The following is a 24260-nucleotide window of genomic DNA, read 5'->3' as shown; positions in this document are numbered from 1 at the left end:
AATTTCAACCATTAAAATTTGTTTTTTAATTTTTGTACGTAGAAGAGTTACAGAAGTAATTATACGTTGCATACCTATATACATGCATTAAATAAAATCTTAAAAGTGTCCTCTCAATTTGTAAGTATATGTCCACGGTGGCGGAAGGGTGTTCAAGAGGACAAACTAATGTAATTGATTTGTTTGTTTATATAAACATATTAGTAAACGGGAAAATCATCAAGGATTTACTGTGACCCAAAGAAACCTCCTCAAAAAGAAGACATGACTTTAACCCTTTCAGCAGGGCAACAAAAACAGATCATAAAAAATCTATTATGCAACCGCATGTAACCAACCACATGAACACACATCCCCAGAACCAAACTCCGAACCCCGGCAAAGGGCAACAAAACCGATAAAATATCAATCGGTGGAAAACAAGAAATCAAACAACCATCAAAGCGACGTTATGCGGATGACGACGACGATAAAGAAAGGACTACATATACTGAGAGAATTCAGCGGTAAGTCCAAAACCCGTTCACCCATTCTGTTATTATTCCCCCTACCACGTTCATGCTCATATGTGTGTGCATGATTGAGTGCCTTGAGTTGTCCTTGTATCGTTTTGTTGTTGTTGTCTACCCTTTGGTTCGATTTCCCTCACGCTGCCTCATCCCCCCACAACTCACTCCACTTTTTAACCTCCCACACTCATCCATCAATGTCAAATTATGAAGTGATCATATTTGGATTTATGCGGCCTCCGCTCCACGCTCCATGAAAAAGGATAGGAAAGTTAGGCATTTAAAGTCAACTATTTTTTTCTTTATGCCATACCACCATCGTATAAAAGTATATCATAAATTCAATAAGGTATGTAACATGCAATGCGAATTATTTTGGCACTATTTGGGTATGCGGTTATATATTAAAGATGTGGTTAAAGTTAGAGAATTTCGTATTTATATCTTATTGTATATCACAACTACTGTATAAAAATTTTGAATGTGTTGGGGAGCTTTAGAAAGTAGAAAGAGAGACGAAAAGTTACTAGAGGGGTTGGACAATTTTATCCAAGACTCCTATGGTTTGGTTGTTTACAACAACCAACTTCAACATAATTAGCATAAATAGAATCCCACAGCAAGATGAATATACCCAATTTAAGAGTGTATAAAAAATATAAAAGGGCAAAACGAAGCCATGCCTAAGCTTATAAGCGAACGTGTTCATAATATTTACAGTTATTGATATTTGAAAAGGCGGAAAATTTGTAACGAGCGACATGTGTGTGACAACATACCGATCCGTACCTTGCGTGAATTTCAAACCCCTCTATACGCTGTTTTAGCTTATGAAGGGTGCCAGAGCACAACATTCAATCAAAAATCGATTACACAGCTAACGTGTGGCCCTGCAAAAAAAGTGAACTAAAAGGAAGTCGAACACAAAATTCAAGCCTCGGCAGCAGGTTAATCCTTGGATCCGGTTTAGAACCATTGCTACCATGGGTGTAGTGAGGGGGGTGTTAATTGAATATTCCTTGTTCATTGTATTTTATATTTGTTATATTTTTTTTGTAAACCCATAATAACAACAAATAAGTACAAGCATATTTATTGCTAATAATGCAGATCCTCCAAATACCGAATTCAGTTTTTTTTATTATACAACTTTAAGATGGTTGTCAAAGCAATTTTGTTTATAATTTCACACATATACTGACTACCACACTGTCCATTCCAAAATAAGCTTGACAATAAAATACGAGAAATGAGGGGTTCAACAATTTCGGCCCTTTTCAGGCCCTTTTCGAGCCATTTTAAAAGCCCTAATTCACATGTGTAAACTGAAAGCTGCACCTGTGCCTCACAGGACCTTGCCTTGGAGCTCGATTCCCGTCTCTGTTTTTGGTCTTGAATTATGGCCAACAATTCGGGCGTCGTTTGTCCATGTTTGATTTATAGTCGAAGTAACAATTTTGTGCTGACTGGTTTTTTTTTGCCTTTGTTTTTCTGCGTCCGGACTCCTTCCTTCGACAACATCTCCCACGTCGGGCATAATTCTTCATATATTTTTGGCAAGTGCTTAACTCCTCTAGAATTTGTACCACAATATGCTACCTTCGCTTGGGAGTTTTTGGGGGAGCGCAAGCTGCCGTGGATAATTTTGTAATTTAACCACTTTTCAGGTTGAGTTACCCTTGCCCCTTGCACCTTTGTGATAGTCCTGCGCGCGTTGCCACCTTTAGTCTTCTTGTTATTTCGGCTGCTGTTGTGCTTCGGTTGATGAGCGCTGCTGGACAACTTCCGTTGTACCTTTTCGCGAATTTTCATAATATTTTTTTTTTTTTTTTTTTTTTTTGGAACAATGGGACCATGTAGACCTTGCCGCGGGTATAAATTCATTTCATGAGCGGGCCACAGACTTGTCGCATCATCGCTAAGCAAATTAAATGAAATTTGGCTGCAGTGACACAAACTTGTTTATTTTGACATACACAGACTCATATAACATATTGCGAGGTGGGGGTTGGCATTCGGCACGTGGATTCATCCCACACCACATTAAAAAAAACCGCAGTCGCGTACTGTTCATCATACCTCTCCATATCTGTTTTTCAAATTTAGCACCCCAGGGAACAGCTTTCGTCGTTTTACATTTCGCAGGTTTTAGCTTTACTTATGCCCTCACAATATGAAGGTACACCATACTGTTTGACGAGAATCAAAAGTTGGATATAGCCTAAGAAAGCTAGAACTGGATACATTTGAGCAACAGATTACAATCTACAAAACTTTGCGGTAGTGTATTCTCTTATTTACAAAGCTATTCTCTTAATTTAAGAGTATAGACACGTCGACGCAGGAAAAAATTCAGCAACATCTGCTGGTGTTCTTTCTGTGTTTGAATTTTAATTCGCTTAGCCAGCAAGTGAAAATAAAAATAATAAAGACAACAAATTGGCAAATTTAATAACAATGAACATGGTGGGTTTGCGGATTGGAAAGATGGGTGAATGGTTGCCGATGGGGATCGAGATGTTCTTTCTTATGCAAATCAAATTTAGCCACATATGCGTGAAATGGTTCCAGCACCACAACCGTTTTTTTTCTCGTTTCTTGGTTTTTTAATTTGCAATTTTGCGATAATCTTTTTTATTTGTTGATTAGGCATTCAAATAAAGAAAACAATTTTCTTTTCTCTGGAGTTGACAGTTGAATATTAAATTATTAAATTTGTTCAAATGTCTGAAACTGAAATTAAAAAATTTCCATTATGCTAGATAATTAACGAAGAAAATATGTATCAGAATATGTATAAGGTATTTTTATTTAAATACTTGATAAGAAATGTGAGTAAAACTCCCTGAGTCAGAAATATGGGCAATATTTCGTTTATATATTTTGAATAATACTTAGCTGATGCATTGTCTCATTGTCATACCAATCTAGAAAATCCTTTGCATATAATTGTCAATGCCAAATCCAATTAAATTTCTTTTCCCTATTTATCCCGTCAATTTGGAAAAGTGAAATTCAAAACTTTCATGTGGAAGAAATCTCTGAACCGCTATCTCCACCACACGAAGTAGCCTTAAAAATATCTTAGCTTTCCTTCAGTCGTTCGTTCTTCCTTTTCCGTTCTCCACAAAAAAATCTTTATGTGATGATGATGAAAGGAAAAAACAAAAGCAAATGCAACTTGGGAGAATGAGGGATGGAAAATGGGAAAACCAGAAAACCCAAATACATATTCCTTTTTTGGTCCTTTTGGTTAGCGTCTTTGCATTTCTTTGGGAGTCTTTAGTGTGGTTTTGGATTTCTTGGCTCAAAACTTCCCAGCCACTTGGGGAAAGTGGGCGAACAAGGCAGTGGGACACGGAGGGAAGAAGGAGAAGGTAACCACAAGTTGCAGTTACTGAAGTGCTTTTCCCTTTTATATGGCTGCACATGTTCTTCCTTCAAAATTCTTTAAGATCTTCGACTGCGGTCGCTTTGACGACGTTCATGGTAGCGACGAGATGTCATGTATGAAGGGAGGAGCAATGGGTAAGAGAAAGGGTTGGCTGGTCGCTGACCATCAGGCAAAGCAAATGCAAAGAGAGGCAAATTAAATGTGGGTCCTGCCAAACTCTTCTTTGCCAGGGCCACTTCATGCAATATTAAAAACGTGAACTAGACTCAAGACAAACAACTCAACACACACCCACCCATGCATACAATTCATGGGAGGTCGGAAACATATACTCATCAAAGGCTCCCTTACTCCGTCTCCCTCTCAATCATTCTCATTCTTTCTCTCTCTTTCTCAATATCAAAATTTTGCTATTCACATCACGTGACTTGATTCAATTAACCGATGCGCCAAAGCTGAAGACAAAGCCAAAGAGTTGGGATTGGAGGCAGAAGCAGCACTTGGTCCTACATCCCCTTCTTCTACATATCAAATACAAAAACACCCTCGCCCACTCTTCTGCTCACCAATTCTTCTCATGCTTATTCATATGCTAAAGGGCGTTCGAGCCACTTAAGCCTATGGCCTCGGCACTGACCGTGGTCATCCTCTCATTCCATGGTCCTTCCTTCCCATGACATTTTGGACTGATACCCCCCGCGGTAATTGGACACGCGACTGCCTTGCGACCATCACACAATACTACAGTGGTTCATTATAACAAAACGACACATACTAAATTCATTCAAAAGATTGTGAAATAAAACAGTTACTTTTTGCTCGATTTATTTCCATCTTCATCTCTTATGGCCTCGTCCAAAATGATTAAATTACATTTTTTTGAAATCAAGGTAATAGAACAATTGCAATATAAGACATTACTCTTCATGTTAAATTGACACTGGCGATAAAATTTTTAGCGGACCATCTAACCACTATGCTTGACGATGAGGTGAGTGTTACAGTAGGAATGAGAATGAAAAGCTTTTTCACAAGGCGCAAAAAGGGTTATTAACTCGTCAGGTCTGACGGCCGGTCAGTCAGGAACTCGTGTTAAGGTGAAATTCCTGACAAAATCGTTTTTGATGCGTGGTCACGCACCATTATAGCAGTGGTGGATTCAGACCATTGATTCGGTCTCTTTTGGCTGCCTATGAATGAAGTTGTTAATTTTATACTTTCAGCGCTAACAGATGAGGATAGGGCTTAATTATTTTTATGCTCTCATTTAGAGCCAGAAGGCTATATGAAGATTACAAGAAAACGAAGTTAAAGCATTGGATATACGTTTCTTTTATTTCACATCTATTAATTGTGATTTTTATTTTAATATTCATTTGCATGCTTAAATGAGAGCCAGAAAGATTTATTTTTATTTTTATGATTTAAAAACGTGGTCATATTATTAAGCTATTTAGCAGTTAACAGCCTCTAAGATGATCTTCGAAACGTAACAGTGTTAAATCAGTACGTCAAGCTATTTACATACATATATGTAACTTTGCCTGTTTTACTCTAACATAGGCTCCCATAAAATATAGTGAGTAAGTCGTAGTTTATAATCACGAGCGTGGCAAATATGCACACATATTATATTTGTTTACATTAGAAATTCGATTATTATCTTTAGCTTATAAAGCCTTTGATTGATAGATCTTCATACGGACAGAAGGATAAACATACAGACGAATCGCTAGATGGACATAGCTATACGGAAAAGTTTCTGTGTGTTACATGATTTTAATGTACCAACTCACTTTTTGGGTGCGTTATATAAACAAAAGTGGCTGGAGATTACAGCTTACATTTTTGCAATTTTCAATGATTTTGGTTCCCCAATAAACAGCATAAATAGTTTGGTAAGCATTAAGGTAAGCTTTAAGTTAGATGGGCATTAAGTTAAACTTTAAGTTCGCTTTGAAATATTCCCCCATAATCACGAATCATTTGACTCGAATGCAAATTGCCCAGAAGGATGTCATAAGAGCAGAGACGAAAAGGGATGGTTTAGTTTTAGTTTACCATTTATATATTTTCTCCATCTCTAAAAGCCTAGACCCAGACAGGACCCATAATAAATTTAAGTAACAAAATCTTAACAATTACAAAAGCACAAGCAAAGATGGGTTAAGACCACATACACACTCAGACGGGTTAAAGGTGAAGGACGAGCGGGAGGAGGACCAGCATGAAGACCAGGCATTTAGAGCGCTTCACCAGCCCAATAAGTCTACGGTAATAATCGAGCATAAAGCACAATTTATTTTCATAAAACCTCAGCAGGGGCAGCGAGCCATAAGCCTTGGCGCGGATCATCACCCATCCACCCCAGGACCACTACCAACGACTCGTTGTGACTTTTGATTTTAAAACAGTGACGGCCATAAGTAGTTGTAATGGCAGTTCTCTTCGCCTCGCTCTAACTTCATATTGGCCAGCAAGAAGGATGTCTGGCCGGTTACCCCAGCCTTGTGTCTGGGCACAACTGTACGTACAAAAACCGCATGAAGCAGTGGCGCACTCGGTCGCCAAGTAGTTCTCGTCCTTGTCCTCGTTGTCGTGGCAAATTTTATGGCGCAGCAGACGCCTTACTTCTCCGCTTCCCTTCTGACTTCACTTTTTCTCTTATTTTCACTCAAGCCAATGTGGAGCATGGAGCTTAACGAACATTTTACAATGCCCACGATGCATTAATATCCGAGACTGAGGCAGGGACCTAACCTAGCTCGTAGACAGATAACAAATACTTTGTTTCTTATGCCCAGATGTCGACTATATAATACCATCTAGCGAAAAAATATGTAGAACAAAACTTTAGAGTTTAGATAATGTAGGTGTACCCGTTTATTTCCATTGCCTTTTAATCGCATATTTCTACGTCAAAACCAGTTTAAAGGAAATGGAATTCAATAGAACACTATAGAATATTTTGCCCATCGGACATATTTTTTATTGGGTGTTATGGCACATACATATATTAAATGTACAAAGTGTGTTATTTTATGCTTACAGGGTAAAATAATAGTGCGGAGTCCCTTTCATCGTTCACGTTCTCGTTGTAGTTGTTCGCATGTGGCGTAGAACTAAAAACTGTAGCGCTTTCATGTGGAAAAGGTGGCTGTACGTGAAATTGGTAACGGAAAGGGCAGTGCCATCAAGGCTTATCGTTGAAAATTAGCTACCCTTTTCATACACACACATATACATCTTTTACATTTACAAATACATATATGTACATATACATATGTATGTAGATCTTGCCTCGTATATTTTGGACTTACAGACTCTGCTTTTCACAGTCTGATCCCACTATTTATTAAACTTCAATAAATATTTTGTTGCCCAGAGCAAAAAAAAAAAAAGGTGAAATAAGTAAGTCGTTGCGCAGACTTCTACATACCATGCGCCAAGGAAAATAACTACTTCGAATTTATAAGACCAAATGTATGTATAGATAAAATTCTTGTTAAAAGCTGCAAATCAAGTATAAACTAGTTCGTGCACTTCTTTTATTAATCCTAAAAGTATCCTAATTGTGCCTAAAGTTGTTGGTGTTTGCTGTTTTTTTTTTTTTTTTTTAATTTTGTATATCTACCCTGTGTATTGATTGCTATTTGGTTTACCCATTCGACGTACAAAAGAAGTTTACTTAAAATAAAAAAAATATATTTTCTCCCTAACTAAATGCTATAGCCAACTCATAGCATTGACCCTCTCCAAGACTATTCAGCGCGTGCTGCAACCGCAAATAAATCAACAAAGCAATCAACTTTTACTTGTATTTTCACACACACATACATATTTGTAGGTCTTTTCAGCATTTACGTACGTATGTATATATGGCTTTGTGAGTGTATGTTCTGTGTGTATTTTCAAAAGGCGCAATCAAATACTCCCGCTGTTTGTCACAATATTCACCGCTCTGATATACAAAATTGGCAAAGATCAATACATATGTAAGGACGTATATATCCATATATCCATAGTACATAGTAGCACACATAAGCAAAGGTTATATATTAAATCTACATAATTGTCTATGTGCATAGTTTTGTATTTTACTGCAACGGCTTCAACTTTCGCAGATAAGTTTTTAACTTAATTTGTTAATACCTTAACTTGGGTGTAAAAAACTGTTTATTGATAAAATGGTGTGAATGAAACATTAATACTTATGTAAAAACTAAACTTGCTGCTAATACCAGACCTGAATAGGGCATGGGATAGTTATGTTTACTTTGGAGTCAAACAACTTATTTTAAGGCTAGATCGACTCGGCTTTTGTTACATACATTTTGGCGACTTTAATATACCATGGGTTCATGGTTTAAAAATTAAGATCTGTTTGGGATTGTACCCCATATTACATGGGAGTCTGTAATGAACCATCTGAACATTTTATGATTAGGTTTATCAACAGTTCTTACAGTTTCTGCAATATCAATGAATATATTAAAAATTCCTTCAATTGGTTGTCAAGTTATCGGGCTTAGTGCAGACGGGTACGGGATACAACAATATTGTCAAATTATATGTTTGCTAGATTTAGCCATTATTAAGCCAAGCACAAAAGCAGTTTGACATGGTACTTGCTGGATAGATACGAGCGATGTGAAAACCGAAGTGCTAGAGCAAATATGATGCTGCCAGTCCATAACAGGAAATAAAAGAAATAGCAGAAAAAAATGTGACATTATCCAATAAACAGCTTACAGGTTGGAGTAAATTCGGATGTCAGAGATTACGTAAGCGTCGCGGTACAAGCTGTTGTCCAAACAAACATAGAGAGTGGCATCAACCCAAAACGAATCGGGTTGACTGAATCGATGGGTTGCGCATTGTGTTCTGCCTGTGCTTTGGCAGTGGCATTTCAATTCCCATTTTTTTTTTTTTATTTTTTTGCTTTACCCTCTACGCTCTCCTTTACTGGACATTCACATTACACAAAAGGCAAACAAAACGCATAACCTAGAATTGGAGCTGTATGTGGAGCGGAGATCGAAGCTGGAACGTAACATTGTCGTCGTCCCTTCAGAAAACACAATGAAGTGAAAAATATGATGGAACCCCATGCTCATACATACATACATATGTACATCTAGCCACTCGATGACTGAAATCGTACACTTCCCACCGCCCTTGCCGTCATTGTTGTTGCTTTTTATTATTTATTGTGATTTACAGTTGAGCGCTTGATTTGATTTTCAAGTGGTTCCCGCGCCACATAAATTCTCCCAACTTAATGGCGCGGCAAGAGAAGAGAAGAGGCCTCAATGGCAGCAATTTGTTTGGCAACTGAACTTGGACCCGAACCCCAACTTAAACCTCAAACCATAGCTGTTGCCGAAGTCCGACTTAGTTAATTAGTGGCCATCAGTCAATTGAATTCCGCCCCTTGGCCTTTACCCTCATTTCATTCATTTTTCTATGAATGCTACGGGAAATGTACATATATAGATCAGTGGTGTGGTAACACCAAAAGGTCCTGTGTTTGCGTCATTACGAAATTTTGAATCTTGAAATAAATTAAGTGAGCTTTATGGACTTGAGCATACCCTGCACTAAGGAAGGTATCAGCTTAAAGTTCTTAAAGCCAAATTTTAAAAGAGGTTTTACATCATCATACATAGATGGCATTACATACCACATCAAACACAGGTAATCACAAACCCTCTCCCATGGCTCCCATTTCGCAAGATTTTTCTTATAATTCTACTTACCGTTTGGTAAACGGACTGTCTGATAGAAATGTCTAAAACTTCTGTGCTGTTGATGCTGAATGTTTTAGAAACCTAAAAATTCTTCACCCATCTAAAATTGGAATTCTTTAATGTTATAGAAATTTTTTAAAATGAGCTTACAGTATCAATAGAAGCGAACCACTATTCCTTTTTTTTTTAGGAAATATTCGTTATTCAATGAAGATTTAAAATAATGAAGTAAGTAAGTTGTCTCGCCGACTTAGATATACCATACACCAGTAAAGCAAATATTTCAACTTTATTAAACAAATGCATTTTTACATGCTTTTTACAAGCATATCTTAGTATCTCGCTCACTCAATCATACGAGCACCCTAGCGCCTCCACCAGCCAACGGCCAACTCCGGCCTTATGGAAAAACGTTTATATGCATAACTCGACTGTTTTTTGATTTTGATCAAATTTGGTATTTTGCTAGATATTAGAATCAAATTTAAGTGTGCCAAATTTGATTGCATATGGTAAAAAAATACGGGAGATAATCAAGTTTTTTAAATTACGGGGGCGGAAAAGGGCGTGGCAAAATTTTTATATATACAAAATGTGTGCACTTACTAAGCCAATATACATACCAAATATGGTGTCTCTAGCTGGAATAGTTTTTGAGATAAACGCTTTTTTTAAATTGCGGGGGCGGAAAGGGGCGTGGTAAAAATTTGAAATAAACTTGATCACTCTACATACTACACGAGTCTACATACCAAATTTGGTGGCTCTAGCTCTTACAGTCTCCGAGATCTAGGTGTTCATACGGACAGACGGACAGACGGACAGACGGACGGACGGACGGACGGACAGACGGACATGGCTAGATCGACTCGGTTGTTGATCCTGATCAAGAATATATATACTTTGTGGGGTCGGAGATGCTTCCTTCTGCCTGTTACATACATTTTGGCGACTTTCATATACCATTTCACCCTATGGGTGTTTGGTATAAAAAGGGAATACGAAACTCTAGTCTGCAGCCAATCCATACATTGTCATTGTTGGTATATGGTACGTGGTATATTGTTGGTACATACATATTTCAGTTTACAGAAGAGAGCCTGATTTCATTCATTCATTAGTTCATTTATTGGGGCTAAGGCGATGACTGGATACAAACTGCATAATGGAATTTTCGTATTTTGTCGTCGTATTTTCGTTGGTTATCGATGGTCCTCTAGGGACGCATACGTTAATGTCGAGAATTCTGGTCTCTCTTTCTCTCATGCTGTGTCTATCTTTCCTACACTTTCGATTGCAGCCGTCCCCCGTCTAGTCTACTTCTGCCGCAGTTTATCGTTCTCAAGCATGGTTTATGCCCCTTTGATTGTCTCACGTGTGGACAATTTGTATTCGTAAACTTCTTAGCATTAACGTTCGTTGCATTTTCTCTTTCCATAAATCTATTGGCATTAACCTATAATTTTTTAATAGATTTCCTTTTTCTTTTGTCCCTTCCGCTTTTTTTTTATTTTTTTTTTTTTACTTTTTTTCGTTTATGGAGTGGATAAGAACGTAACAAAAATGCTTATCACGTAGACACGTTCAAAGTGAATATGTCTAAAAGAACATACATACATGCCATACATAGACATACACTGACAAATGCAATAAATGTTGCCTACTTTTTTGGGTTTAGTGAAACTCTCAAAATATTTATTGAACATTTTAATTCGTTTGTTGTTGCAAATAAATTCTGATTTATTGGCAATAAAAAGCACTCAAATAGACAAACTAAAACAAATACTATGAGAAGAAAATAAAGACCATACACACATACACAAACATAATATGCTTTATTCTGTGACTTTCTGAGGCCCGTGGGGTTACCAGTTCGTATATTTGAACAAGCTATCCTGATTGCTTGCTGCTTCCATGTTGACCAAAAACAAACGTTAAAAAGAGAACATGTGTAGAATTTTTAGTGCCACTGTCCCACCCTCGTATTTTGCTGCTATCTAAAAGTATTTTCATTAAACCATGGAATTGAAAATGAGTGTGGAAAGAATGCGACCATTAACTGACAGTTTTAGAGTAGCGCCATGTCGTCACCATCAAATAGAACTTTAGAGATAATATTTACCTGGCGTTGTTTGACGATTTCTTTTTGCTAAACAGTCAATAGGAGATAAAACTGGGGTAGTCCACGTTCATGACATATTGAACCAAAAGTCGAACAATCAAAATTTTCGTCACATATTTATAAGCATTCTTTGAGTATTGATCTGAATTTAATGAAATAATGATAAAAAAAAAATATACATTGAAAAAACTATTACAATTTCTGACAATTTTATATATATTTTTTGAAATTTTTCGTTTTGCATTTCCCATTTACCTTTTTATTTTTCGGTCAAACAAAGTCAAAGTTCTTTGGTTCTCACAACACTGTCCCTGCTGTTATGTTTGTCCTTGTTCTTATTCAACTTTGTTCCTTTTAGTGCGTTATTTCCATTGTCTGCCGCTGGCCGTTTGTTGGCTTTTTGATAACAACACCCTGATGGCTAATACAAATAAGGGAGGGAGAAGTTTGCGTATGTGAAGAGGTAAAGAAAATCTGCTAGCTATGCTTTTGCCACATGTCGCTCATCAGTCATCCTCACACACATATCCAGTAACATATACACATATGTCGCGTCTGGCATTGTCACTGTTGCACATCGATTGTTCTTGCTACCTTTTTTGCATAAGGGCCCCAACTGTCCCTGTGTGTGTCCTTGTCATGGGCGTAGGTTTTACTAAATATAATTGCGGTAAAAGGAAAACCGAAGAAGAAGGAAGTTTTTTTTAAGTTTTCCGAAAAAAACAAATCTGTTACAAACCAAACATAGCTTTCGATCCTTTTTCTTCAATCGCTTTTTTGAAAAACTGAAATATTTGATTAGATAGGTGAATTTTTTTTTAGTTTAGCTAAGACCCTGGCTTGAGCCCCTGTTTACTTGTATACTTCTGGGTATGTGTATCTGTGTAACATTCGGCAGGTGTGCAATGTTGGTGTCGTTTTTTTTTTTTGTTTTTTGTTTTTTGGTCTTGTTTTTAATGTCTGTGACAGACAACGAATTTTCCAGCCGAGGTTGTTGACGCTTTTGCAGCCTGAAGAACTGATGATGATGACAACTGCTGCTCCTTACCTTAATGATAAGGCGCTTGTCAGTCAGCCGGCGCGACAGTCAGTCACACAGACATTTGGAAGAACGGAAGAAAGAATGGAGGTAGACCGAGTCAGTCGTCAAATGTTGCGGTGATGTGGTTGTTTTATGCCATTTGCCTGGCACAAAACGCAACCTCCGCTTGAATCAAGCAGTAGAGTAGTGGGAAGCGCTTTAACATGTGTGCTTCTGTGTTTTCTTAAAAAAAAAAAAATATTTGCCTTGTCGTCTATGTCATAGCTGCGTCCCCTACTTGGATTATTTCGTCTCTATATCCATGTCAGTTGCTGCGCACAGTCACGAAAACATAATTATTAAACATGTTGCCAATTTTCGAGCGCTTTTTAATCCTGTTGTCTGCCTTGCCTTTTTGAACCACGCAACCTACTCAGTCCCAGTAGCATATAAATAAAACTTCATTATGTGGTTGTGGCTTACCTTTCAACCGATCCATTTTCTGGATGGCACTTTTTTAAGCTGACACCGTCAGGATTTTAATAAAAATGACGATAAAAGCTCAATTCGCAAAGGAAATAGTGTCCTAAGACAGTACGCAGTATGCAGTATAACGTCGAAAACATTGTTGTGGTACTTGATTTTGATCGATGATAACAGAAAATAACAAAAAATAGACGAAACAGGCAACAGAAGTCAAAAAAGCCTCACACTTTCCTATATATGTTTATTTAATAGTATAATGCTTTTTCGATTGAAAAAAAACCTTTATTATATGTCGGCTCGAGGTTAATAAAAATCAAAAAGGTCACATTAACAACAACAACAAAAAAAAAACACTTGAAATATTATGAAGACAAAAAAACCAACAACCTTTAAAGGTAATAAGACAACAAAAAACATTAATTTTAATTTTTACCCAATTCTGTTTTTGTAACGATGTGAAAATCTCTTAAGTACTCTTGTCATTGACACCCACACCACAGGACAAACGGAGGGCTGAATGCGGTTGAATGTGTATGTGCGTGAGTCAGGGCTTAACCTTAGTTAAGCCATGGTACGTCTTTCTCTTCGTCTCTCGTGTCCGTCGCTCATCTTCTGGTCTAGAGACTGTGACACAATCTCATCAACAGATCAGAGATTTCTTCGTCGCACTCGTCCTTCACTCTCGTCGCGCACTGATGACATCTGTGGTATTTTCAACGTGCGACGTGACCGGCATAACGTTGACTTTGCGCACAATTTTTGGACATTTTTGCCTGACATTTGACACGCGCCGTGTACCGTATGTTCGTTAGTTAGGGTGGGACATGGGCGTAATAAGAGGGATCGAAACGGAGTGAAAATGGTAGGCCGCCGTATGAAGAGAGTCTTCTCTCTTTCTTTTGCCTGTTTTTTGGTTTTGGGAGGACTGTTCGATTTTTTTTATAATAAAGGCAATAACAAATTTGTATAATATTTATCGTTACCAAATTTTTGACTACTCTTACTATTATGTATGTATTTTGAAAAAGATTTAAAACTACGGCCATGTGTGGAAGCGATGGAAGTGGATACAATTTATCGCCTTCTCGGTGTTTTTAGAACTGAGTTTAGCATTGTTATACTGTCCAGTCCTGCTAGTGCAATATTAATTTCAACTTTTATGAAATGCTACGGCACAGGCATATGTGAAAATAGCAGCGCCCTCATAACCGTAACCCTACCTTTGCGAACCATTGGCGTGTACTACTTGCCTTTCTCACTTGATTTTTGTTGGAAATTGCCCCAATTAACGCAAAACACACAACAACTCAATTTATCACGCACAACTAAAGTGATTTGTTGCCAATGCCAACGATGTTCGCTTGACAGAGGCCTCGATCCGCAACCTCGGCCACGCCCCTATCCACCTTACACAGAACGTTGAAAAAACCGCTGTTATCCGAGGGTAGGAAATTGTTTAATCAATTCATCAGGCTGTAGAGACTTAGAGTATTGTGTGTGTATGTTGGCGTTGGTCCTGGCAATAACAGACAGGATATTAACTTACAAATTTTCAAACCCAAACCACAAACAGCCCAAGTCGAAGCCAAAGCAGACAAAGTCGCGATTCTCTTGCACATAAAACGACCAAAAATTTGTTTGAGTAATTACCGCGATTGCTTACGAATACACAGTCAAGCACACACACTACCGAGCTCATGTGTATGAGGTGCCATGTCATGACATTAACTCATCCCGCTCTCCATCCAGAAACATGTTATTGCCTTGACTTTTACAAGCAAACAATTTGTCAAATGCAAATACAAATAACCCTAATCGGACGCCAATACTCCCGTCTTGTGCTCATCCTGTGCCATGCCAATTGAAAAACGATTCCAAATCAATCACAGCCGGCACCATAGGGTAGAGAGAAAATCAGTAAACCACAAAACCATTCTCCTCCCTCTTCTCACAAACAAAATCGAACGAGATGCCAGTCCATGAGAGTCCAGAGATTGTTGGAAATAGAGAGGGAAATCCATTAATAATTCCTGTGGCTTGTTTTATGGCCAAGCGAAAAAACCCCTTAAAACACCGAACCTACCACCAACCCCTGAGACTGTGCCCCTTCTGCCCTTTTTTTACGTTTCATACAAATGCAAACGTGACTTTCAACTGTTGACCGCGTGCCAGTCCAAACATTGGAGTTGACCATTTATTAGTATGCTTGCTAAAGTCTTTCCCCCCTTTTAATGCACACAAACAAACTCACATATTTTCCCATCCGCAACCCAACCCACTCAAGGTCATTTAGGAGGGTTTATCGCGGCCAGCAGGCAAATTGATGGGCAGCCATCAATTTCACTTGTTGGCCTCATTGACTCACACTAAGCTTTTTCTTTGGACCAGCTTTATGTCTATGTCTATTGGCCTCTTCATGACAATGCTGTTCATTTGTCAACTAGTGAATACAATCGAAAGGGTGTAAGTCTCATATGTATGTAACTTAATTAAACCTACATATACTTAATCTACTTAGTAGAGAAATAGAGAAATGACAGGTTGAGGGGGCATTTATGCTGGTGGTGTTGTTTTTGCAGATGAAGAAACTAGTGAAAGTTGCTGCCTATATATGCGAGAGAACGGGAATACGCCTTTTTATATGTGGTATTGGATCAGAGTGATCCATACAATCAATTTCTGTTGCCAGATCTGTCTTATAATGTTACCGAATATCTATCTTGTTAAAAATGGCATAAAAAACCACATTTTTTTACATCATCCGATGTAACTCAAGTGAAATTAGACACAATCACTAGTACGTAGATATATTAAAAAAAATATTTTCGCTTGTGCGGGTTAAATGCTGAATTGCTTTTAGTAATCTATTGACACCCACAAAATAAAAATTTGCATATTAGATAAAAGAACGCACATTGATGTTCTTCTATAAAAACCCTTGCGCTTCAATTTTTAAATTATGTATGATCTGTTAGTGTAATATTCAACAACTGCACCTCCCACGTCCCTTACTTGAACGGCCATTGAGATAGCGCATTAACTTGTCAAGCCGCGGAATGCAAACATATTTTGAGAATTTCGCAGTTTGCAGAACTAAGAAATAGATGGAAGCTCGTAAAAGAGGATATGTAGGGGGTTTATAACATGCACATAGAATGTACATCATTTTTGTCTAATACATTGCACGATTTGCGCACGATTATAAAAGCTTTTCGCGGTACGACCCCCATAATTCATGTGATGTCGACTGGAAAATGTTTACAACACCAGGAGAAGATTGCTGGCAAGCGGGTTGAACGGAGACTGGGAGGGGTTGTCAGACATCACAACTAGCTCCAGTTGATTCTGCTACTCTGCCATTGCGCCAGCATTACCGTTTGCTGCCGCCAGTATCAACATCGGTATCTTTGCCACCTAATGCAGAATCAGCCCCTCCTCCCATGCACCCAGCCATCAGGCCATTTATTTGTCTATCGGTAAGGAGTGAAAGACAAGACAAGAATAAAGAAGGATACACACACACACTTAGGACAGAGGATGGAAGCTCAGTGACTTTGCTTCATGGCAGCGATTCTCGCAAGACATCGGAATATTCAAATGAAAATTTATGTTTGCATTATGAATTTTTATATAGTGCTTTCCGTCCAAACGTAGGCATTTTATGGGTGTGTCTGTGCGTATGTCTTCTAGCCCCTTTCCCTTCAGAGTCTATGCCAAGGGTGAGGCTGCTGCTGCGTGTGGAAAATTATTAAAATGTCGTATATAATGGCAGTCTTCTACGCCTTCGTTGAAACGGAATTTATGCGTTTATAGCTTTCATAATTTTCAAATTATTATTGTTACTTTACTTATTCTGAGTGCTACGTGTAGGTCACATTTAACGTGCCTCTTTTTCATTTTATCTTTCTGTTTTTCTTTTCTTTCTCCCTCGTAGTGACCAGCTAAAAGAAATTAATGTCCCAACTCCTTGCAAGTATACTTTTGTCACATATTGAACAATCGTTAAGTTTTACAAATTTATTCTCTTTCAGATTTTTATTAATGCTTTATAACTACCAACGCCACTACCGTTAATAATTAAACACGGCATTAAGAACAAATATCTAAGAAACTAACTCGGAATCCCCAAATGTTTGTATACTCTTGCAGTAAAGGTGAGATTTATCTTACCATAAGAATCGTGTCCAGCAAGCAGCTTAGTATATCTGTAATACACATTTCTTATCCAAAGTGTTTTGTTGATTTTTCGATATTTTTGTTTAAACATAGCTTGCTTCTTCTTGGACCACTTTTCTAAGATCATTGTAGCTTAATACTTCCACGCATTGCTTTGCCTGTTCTCGGCATTGATTTGTTTCGGTTTTTTTTTCCATTTCTGTTGCAGATAAATCTTTCAATCGAAAGCGACTAAGCAATTTATTTGTAAATGGAATCGATTAAAAAGCAATCGGTGCATAGAGCTGCTGTAGCTGTCAGTAATGCCCCATACCCAAATCCGAAATCGACTAAGACACCTTTATGGCCCATCGTTTGCCTTTCTCCAACCCACGCCTGTTACACACAACAAACCCTCCAAAGCCATTCGGCAAAATGACAACAGCACAGCAAGAGCAGGTGGTGGCCCGGCCCAATAAAGGCAAGAATAAGAGCGACTAACAATCAGAGCCTTGCACTTCCAGCCGGTTCAACACCTCCTGCTATGGAATCGATGATTACATCATCTTGTGTTGTATTTGTAATACAAATTTCAAATCGAATATATTTTGTCGATTACCCCCTTGGGTAAAATTTATTTGCTTGGCACTAGTACTAAGACACATACAAAAAGAGAGTGAAACAGAGAGAGGGAGATTGGAGACCAAACCGGAAACGTGGGCAGAGGCATCGACAGCTCACGACAGTAAAAGGATTTATAATAGGCGTCCAGATCTCTATTACTTCTTCCACATCCACCTCCGGCAGTCTTCTGTGTAAATTTATTAAAAATAAACGCGTTGACAAAGCCCGGAAGTTGAGTTTGTTATTCCGTTCCTTCAGCCGGAACATCTTGTAAACATACTTAGCTGCAGCTCAGGTGTAATAAGTGCGCCTTGAAGTAATTCCTAGATGTAGCAGGAGCTGAATTTCGGTCATGCGGCTAATTTCTTTCATGTTGCTTTCATTTCCTGGACTCTGACTTGTGGTATTCAACATTTTATAACGTAGAAGAAGAGTTATATCTTTAACGACAACTGTGTACCAGAAAACACAAAGTTTTCGGCTTTCACTACTCTGCAGTGTCACTTAATGCATGGTATACCGAAACCAACGCAACGTTATTGTTTAATCTATTGTTGTACAATATATACAAGAACTAAAGTGGTTTAGCAAAATGGACATGTAGAAAGGGATCCGTAATGCACTTGTAACTTTGAAACTATTTCTATATTCCTAAACAGCACTGTATTGACTCAAGAAGCATCGATAGTCTACCCAACTCATCGGTCGGTTTTAAATTTAATTTTGGGACCATCGCAGAACCTTTAGATATTACAAATTTATAAAGAAAATAATTTAAAACAAAGTGTGTCTGGTGGTAATTTAGAGTATTTTGTAAAAAGTTAAATAATCCACCTAGAGTATCCTGAAGTCGTCGGCCGAGCTCATGCCCTTTTTTGTTGGTCTGGTTTGCATTGCTCAACAGCGCATGAGGCCAAGTGGCGCTAAATGAACAGCGTAGGTAATTAAACCCTTTGCAGCTAATGAACTCGCCTTTCGTTGAGAATCCATGCTGAGGAAAGGGCCTGAGTTGGGTACTTACCTATAAGTGGGGCAGCGTACTTTTATCTTTTGACTGCAGATGTACTTGTAACTGTAAATATTTAAGAGATTTTTGCTCAAGATGCAGCAAAAGTAAGGGATGGGCTAACTTTTGCTGCGCAATACGTATTGTTGCGAATTTCACAAAATTGAACAAAAAAAATGAAGCAAGTAAGTCGTCGCGCCGACTTCGGTATACCATGCACCAAATAAAGCAAATGTTTTAAATTTATAATATCAAATGTATGTATCGCTCGCTCTTACAAGCACATGGGCATTCTAGCGCCGCTATCGGCCAACAGCCAACTCCGCTATTTAGGCTTACTCAAAAAACGGTGAAATTAGAACTCGTTTGTGTTGTAAATTGATTTCTAGGTTTATATTTATTTGTACTATGATTGGGCTCGGCTAGGTATAACTCGTTTCTCAGAAGAAGTCTCGATCTTAGGCAGCGTTGAACATATACTGTGAGTTCCTCGTTCCTTGCGCCAGGTCTCTCCTTTGCTCCTTGTGTTTCTGCTGTTCGCCACCTGGCTCGTGCTGTCGATGCTCCCCTTGTAGTTCCCTTGTAAGGATCACTCTTGACCGTCGATTGGCCCTCGGATGAATTCTGTGACCTTTCGTTTACGTTCTCTGGCACATAATGATCCTCTAGGAATGTTAATTCCACCTCAGCACCCTTTGTTGCGTCTTCGAGATGGTCTTTGCACGCTCCTGTGCCACCAGTATAGATCCTGTGGCCCTTACCTAATAGCAGGCTCTTCCTCAGTAGTTAGTGATCTTCAGGATATATAGATCCTGGAATTTTTGGCAGTAGGATATATCCTCGTGCCTTCCACTGACGTACGGATAAGCCTGGAGCCACTTGACGTTTCTGTATGTGGAAATGTTTGGGTACGGTGTCCTTTCGTCCTGTTCAACGGACCTATTGTTGTCTGACAAACTTGAAGGTTACTCGTAAGACCTTCTCAGTTCTTTGACTTTTGGCTAGATCGTCTTCTCAGGATTTGTTTTCACTTGATAAGTTCATAAGGTTACTCGTAAGGCCTTAAGAATTTGTTTCTTGATCACCGCTTGCCTTAATGCTTGACTTAATGCCTTTCCTTGAATTATGCCGCCTTTATATAGGCAGATCTTCTGGCTTCAGAAATTGGTTGGTGTAATACCGCTATACAGCTGGTACTTTTCCATCGGCCCACTGCTTTCACCCACTCATTCCCTTGTTGCTATGCGTGGTGAAAGTCCCGTAAATCCTTGGCGCGGATGTGTCCACTTTCTTTGTGGCTGCGCGCCCATCCATTTCTTGTCCTTGTCTTTCTCCCTTGCCTGCATGCGTCTCTTTCGCTATGCTGGCGTCCGTCACTTTCTCTCATTTGCGGCGCCTTCCTATTGGCTGCCCAGCTTCTCCCATTGATTTTCGACGCTTTCTCTCCTCTGTCGACGCTGCCGTCGCCCGTCGCTCCCCCTGATGCACTCTTTATACCACTTTATTGTCTCTCTTGCTGTCGTACACGCATAGTGTACGTGTGGTGTGGGTGTATACTCTCCCAAGTATTACTCCATAGGCCACACGCATGCTAGATTAGTGCATGTATTTCTCTTATCGCCTCTCCCACTCTGCGCTCTTGGTTTTTATTATTAGGCCAATGTCCTTTTTCGTTCGTAACTATGCACTCAAGCTTCTTCTCACTCACGCTTTCGTTTGGGTGCAGCCGATTTCCTATGTTACGCCTCCCACGCATCTTCCCGCTTGGACGAAATCGCCAGCGGTTGCGTGTGGTTTGACCGGCCATCCTTGTGTTTGATCGTAGCTCGTATGCTTTGATTTAGCTCGATCGGTCGTAATTATGCTTGACCGTATCTCGTAACTTTTGATCGTAGCTCCGTTGGTTTATGTCTTGGCTGTATCTTCCTTTGTGTATCTTGTATTCGCTGCTTGTCTCCGATTTGGTATGTTGTGTGGAACATTAACTGGTATGTTCCTCACAATAAGTTTACCGAAAGGCACTTTAAAACAGAAAAATTAAGCAATTTAAATTACTGAAATGAGTATGCTGGTGGCGGTGGAATGGAAATGGGTGGCTTGGCTAAAGTCATTTGTTTCCGAAAATTAGTTGTGAGCCCGTTTTCCATATCGGGCAATTCTATTGCTGTTGCCCATGGTATTTTCAGGCTAAAAACGTGTCTGGTCCTCTTCTTCTGGTTGTATTCCTCGGTTCTGTCCGTGTGCTTCCTGTTTGTTACCCACCATACTTAAACACACGCACACACACACACATGCCTTTATTCCATTTTGGGACGTCAGGCAATGTAATGAGTGAATATGTGGGTGGAAGTTTGAGTTTATGTGTATATGTGCGGTTAGCTACCAGCTAGATACATTGCGACCCCGATGCCAGCACGCTCGCTCGCATATGAATATGAATTTTATCGAGATTCATGGCAGATGATAATTTTCCCTTGATAACTGTAAACTCGTCTATAGCTCGAAGCGAGGTTGTTGGCAGCCAAAACATACTCCCATACACAGACACACACAAGTGTCGAATTTTTTGGCTACTCACTCCTACCACTCAGCCCCTCCTCAATCTCTGGCCATTTCCTCTCTTGTTAGCTTATGTGCTCATTTCATTCATTTGGTCTTCGTTCATTTCCTTGTGCATTCATTTGCCTTCATAAAATATAAACAGCGTATTAAAATGTATGAATATACCATGCCAAAAACCCTCATACCTCTCTTTATTCCTCACCACACCCCTTGCAACAGCTAATGTTGATAAGTGAAGTTATGACTTTGCCCGCCAGACAAAAATGACAATTGGTATGAGGCAATTTCTCATAGTTGGAGTTGGAGTCGTAGTAGTTTTTCATCTATTGCTATTTGCACGCCGTTTGTGGACTCTTTTCGTTTTACTCGCTCCACAAAAATTATAAACCCTGTTTGCAGTTCTATATAACTACTCAGCTTTAGCTTTTGCATTAGTTTAACAAGACCAAATATTTCTGTGATAAATTAAGTGTTTATCCACATTTGCTGGCGCACTAATTTGAGTCAGTCATCGCATCTCCATCCCTTTAAAAAAAATCACTGAGGGAGTCGGAGGTGTTGACAGCTCAAATATGCCCGAACTCAACCCCTAATTCTAGATATCGTCGACCTTTCTCTCACGGTAAAAATTAAACAAATAAAGCAAAAAGCAGCAATAAAAAATAAAAAACGTATTAAGTCTAAGCGCCGAATTAGAATTACCGTGTAACAAGTATATTATGGAATCTTTGAAAGACAACAAATTACTATGAGACATAGAGTACATCTGCTACCTTCAATATTGATAAAGGACATAGTTTAGAAATTTCTAAATGTTTATTGCATATAATTGACTGTTTTCAACCTACCCTTTTGCACAATAAATGCTGAGTATAGCTAGCCGCATATGCAAATTAGCTCCGGGTACGCGACCAGCTCAAGGTTCAGTCTGAGTTCGGGTCCGTATTCAAGTGCATGTGGTTAGCTCGCTTTTGAAGTTGAAACTCAATTACGCAAAATTCTCACACGTTTTCACCGCATCACTTTTGATGTGGGTGCAGCTGGCATACGGTTTACAAAATTGCTGCAAAACAGTCTTACGGGCTATCAAAAGTCAGCTATGTTTTCCTGCTCTTTTTCCGTCAAGCTCACCATCATCTGCTTCATCGCCATAAAAACAATTTAACTAATTGCTTGGCTACAGATCTCGGTCAGATGACGACGCTAGCTGCTCGCCCACCACAACACCTGGCGTACTCGCCTAAAAATCGCGATGCCCATTTCACGGTTCCTGCACAGGTCCTTTTTTAAGTGTCCAGATGTCCAAAATAAAATTGAGCACATTTTACACCGTAGTATATTACATAAATATATAAATACCACAGATGGTATTTAGCCAAATCTAAGAATGCGAAGACATTCTAGCACTTATTTTTTATGTTTACATTGTGCATACGACCATGTTTTCGGTTAATGAATAGTTTTTAAAAACTAGATGCACATTTACTGTATGTTGCAATTAAGTTGGGGTGCTGACATTAAGGTTCACTTTTATAAAAGTTTAATATACAATATTATTGAAGCACAAAATGGGCCCAATACGGCTAATCCATATAATAAAATATAAAGAACAAATTGCTCCAACAACAACGAATTCGAAGGACTCAACTCGCATATCTAAAAAGGCGTGAAAATAATTTGCATAAATTTATGCCCTTTGATCGCTTCAATTGTTGCACAGACTCAAATTTGAGCTCAGGAATGGAGTTTGAATGAAGTAAGGGGGTTGCGGAATTGAAGTTTGGATGGGCTCCACCTAATCGACGGCCGTCATGGGAACACAGCTTCGACTATGCTGAGAAAACGTCGGCATCGTTTAGGGATGCGCTTGGCTTGAAGTATTTACAGTGAGTACTGTCATGCCTATTGTGCCTGCAGCTAAAGGCAAGAGGCATAAGAGGAGGAGCACTGTAGGACTATTCCAATTTGTCGCCAATGTTTGGCCTCTGACTGCAATTTTCTTGGAGTTAGATGAGGAAGCTGGTACTCTGGTGGCCCGTTTTACCAGTGTTTGGTTTGAGTCTCTACTTGAGCTGCCTAAATTGGCACTTTAGTGCCTTTTGGGGCGTGTGAAAACAAAAGGCGCAAAGTGTCGTGCGGCAGCAGCATTTTGAGTGGCGACACGAGGACCAAAGTCAGGGCCCAGCCCAGGTCTGAGACAATTTTCACGTTAAGCATCTTGAAAATTGTGTCAATTGGTTGAAAATGCCGCTAGAGAATTCCATGGTATGACTTTCGTTTAAAATTTTGGTTCAAAAACCGGGGAATAAACACAAAACATGTCGAAAATACAAATAAAAAGTTTGTAAAAACAAAGTAAATATCAATCTTGCTCACAAAACTCGTTCGTAGACTTCATATTGGATTCAGACCCAGATACAGAGATGGTCCAAGGCTGAAGACAACAAATGTTAGATTCGTTTCACTCGAACCGCAACTTATGCTTTAAAGTGGATGTCAAGAGCTGAATCCAGCACACACCCGCATCTCCCACCTTACTATTATATGAATAAAAAAGGGTATGGCCGAAGAGATGGGTAAGCAAAGCAGCTGTGGCCATTTCCTTTCGACGGGCTTTCAACTCTTGGGACA

The 24260-nt window shown here is 39.0% G+C and overlaps 1 protein-coding gene across 1 annotated transcript in view; it reads left to right on the top strand.

The window, feature by feature from the left end:
- Positions 1-211: 211 nt before the first annotated feature.
- The window catches only part of LOC6638096 (DNA N6-methyl adenine demethylase), a 73124-nt gene continuing 49075 nt past the window's right edge, over positions 212-24260 (top strand). Inside the window, exon 1 of the mRNA XM_047011323.1 lies at positions 212-506. Within this exon, the coding sequence (XP_046867279.1) occupies positions 452-506 (55 nt within the window). The 5' untranslated portion in view covers positions 212-451. The remainder of the gene's footprint in view (positions 507-24260) is intronic.

This window comes from Drosophila willistoni (genome assembly GCF_018902025.1).
Source record: "Drosophila willistoni isolate 14030-0811.24 chromosome XL unlocalized genomic scaffold, UCI_dwil_1.1 Seg141, whole genome shotgun sequence".
Classification (NCBI taxonomy): domain Eukaryota; kingdom Metazoa; phylum Arthropoda; class Insecta; order Diptera; family Drosophilidae; genus Drosophila; species Drosophila willistoni.
The sequence above is the reverse complement of the archived record's forward strand: the minus strand, read 5'-3'. Positions and strand labels throughout refer to the sequence as shown.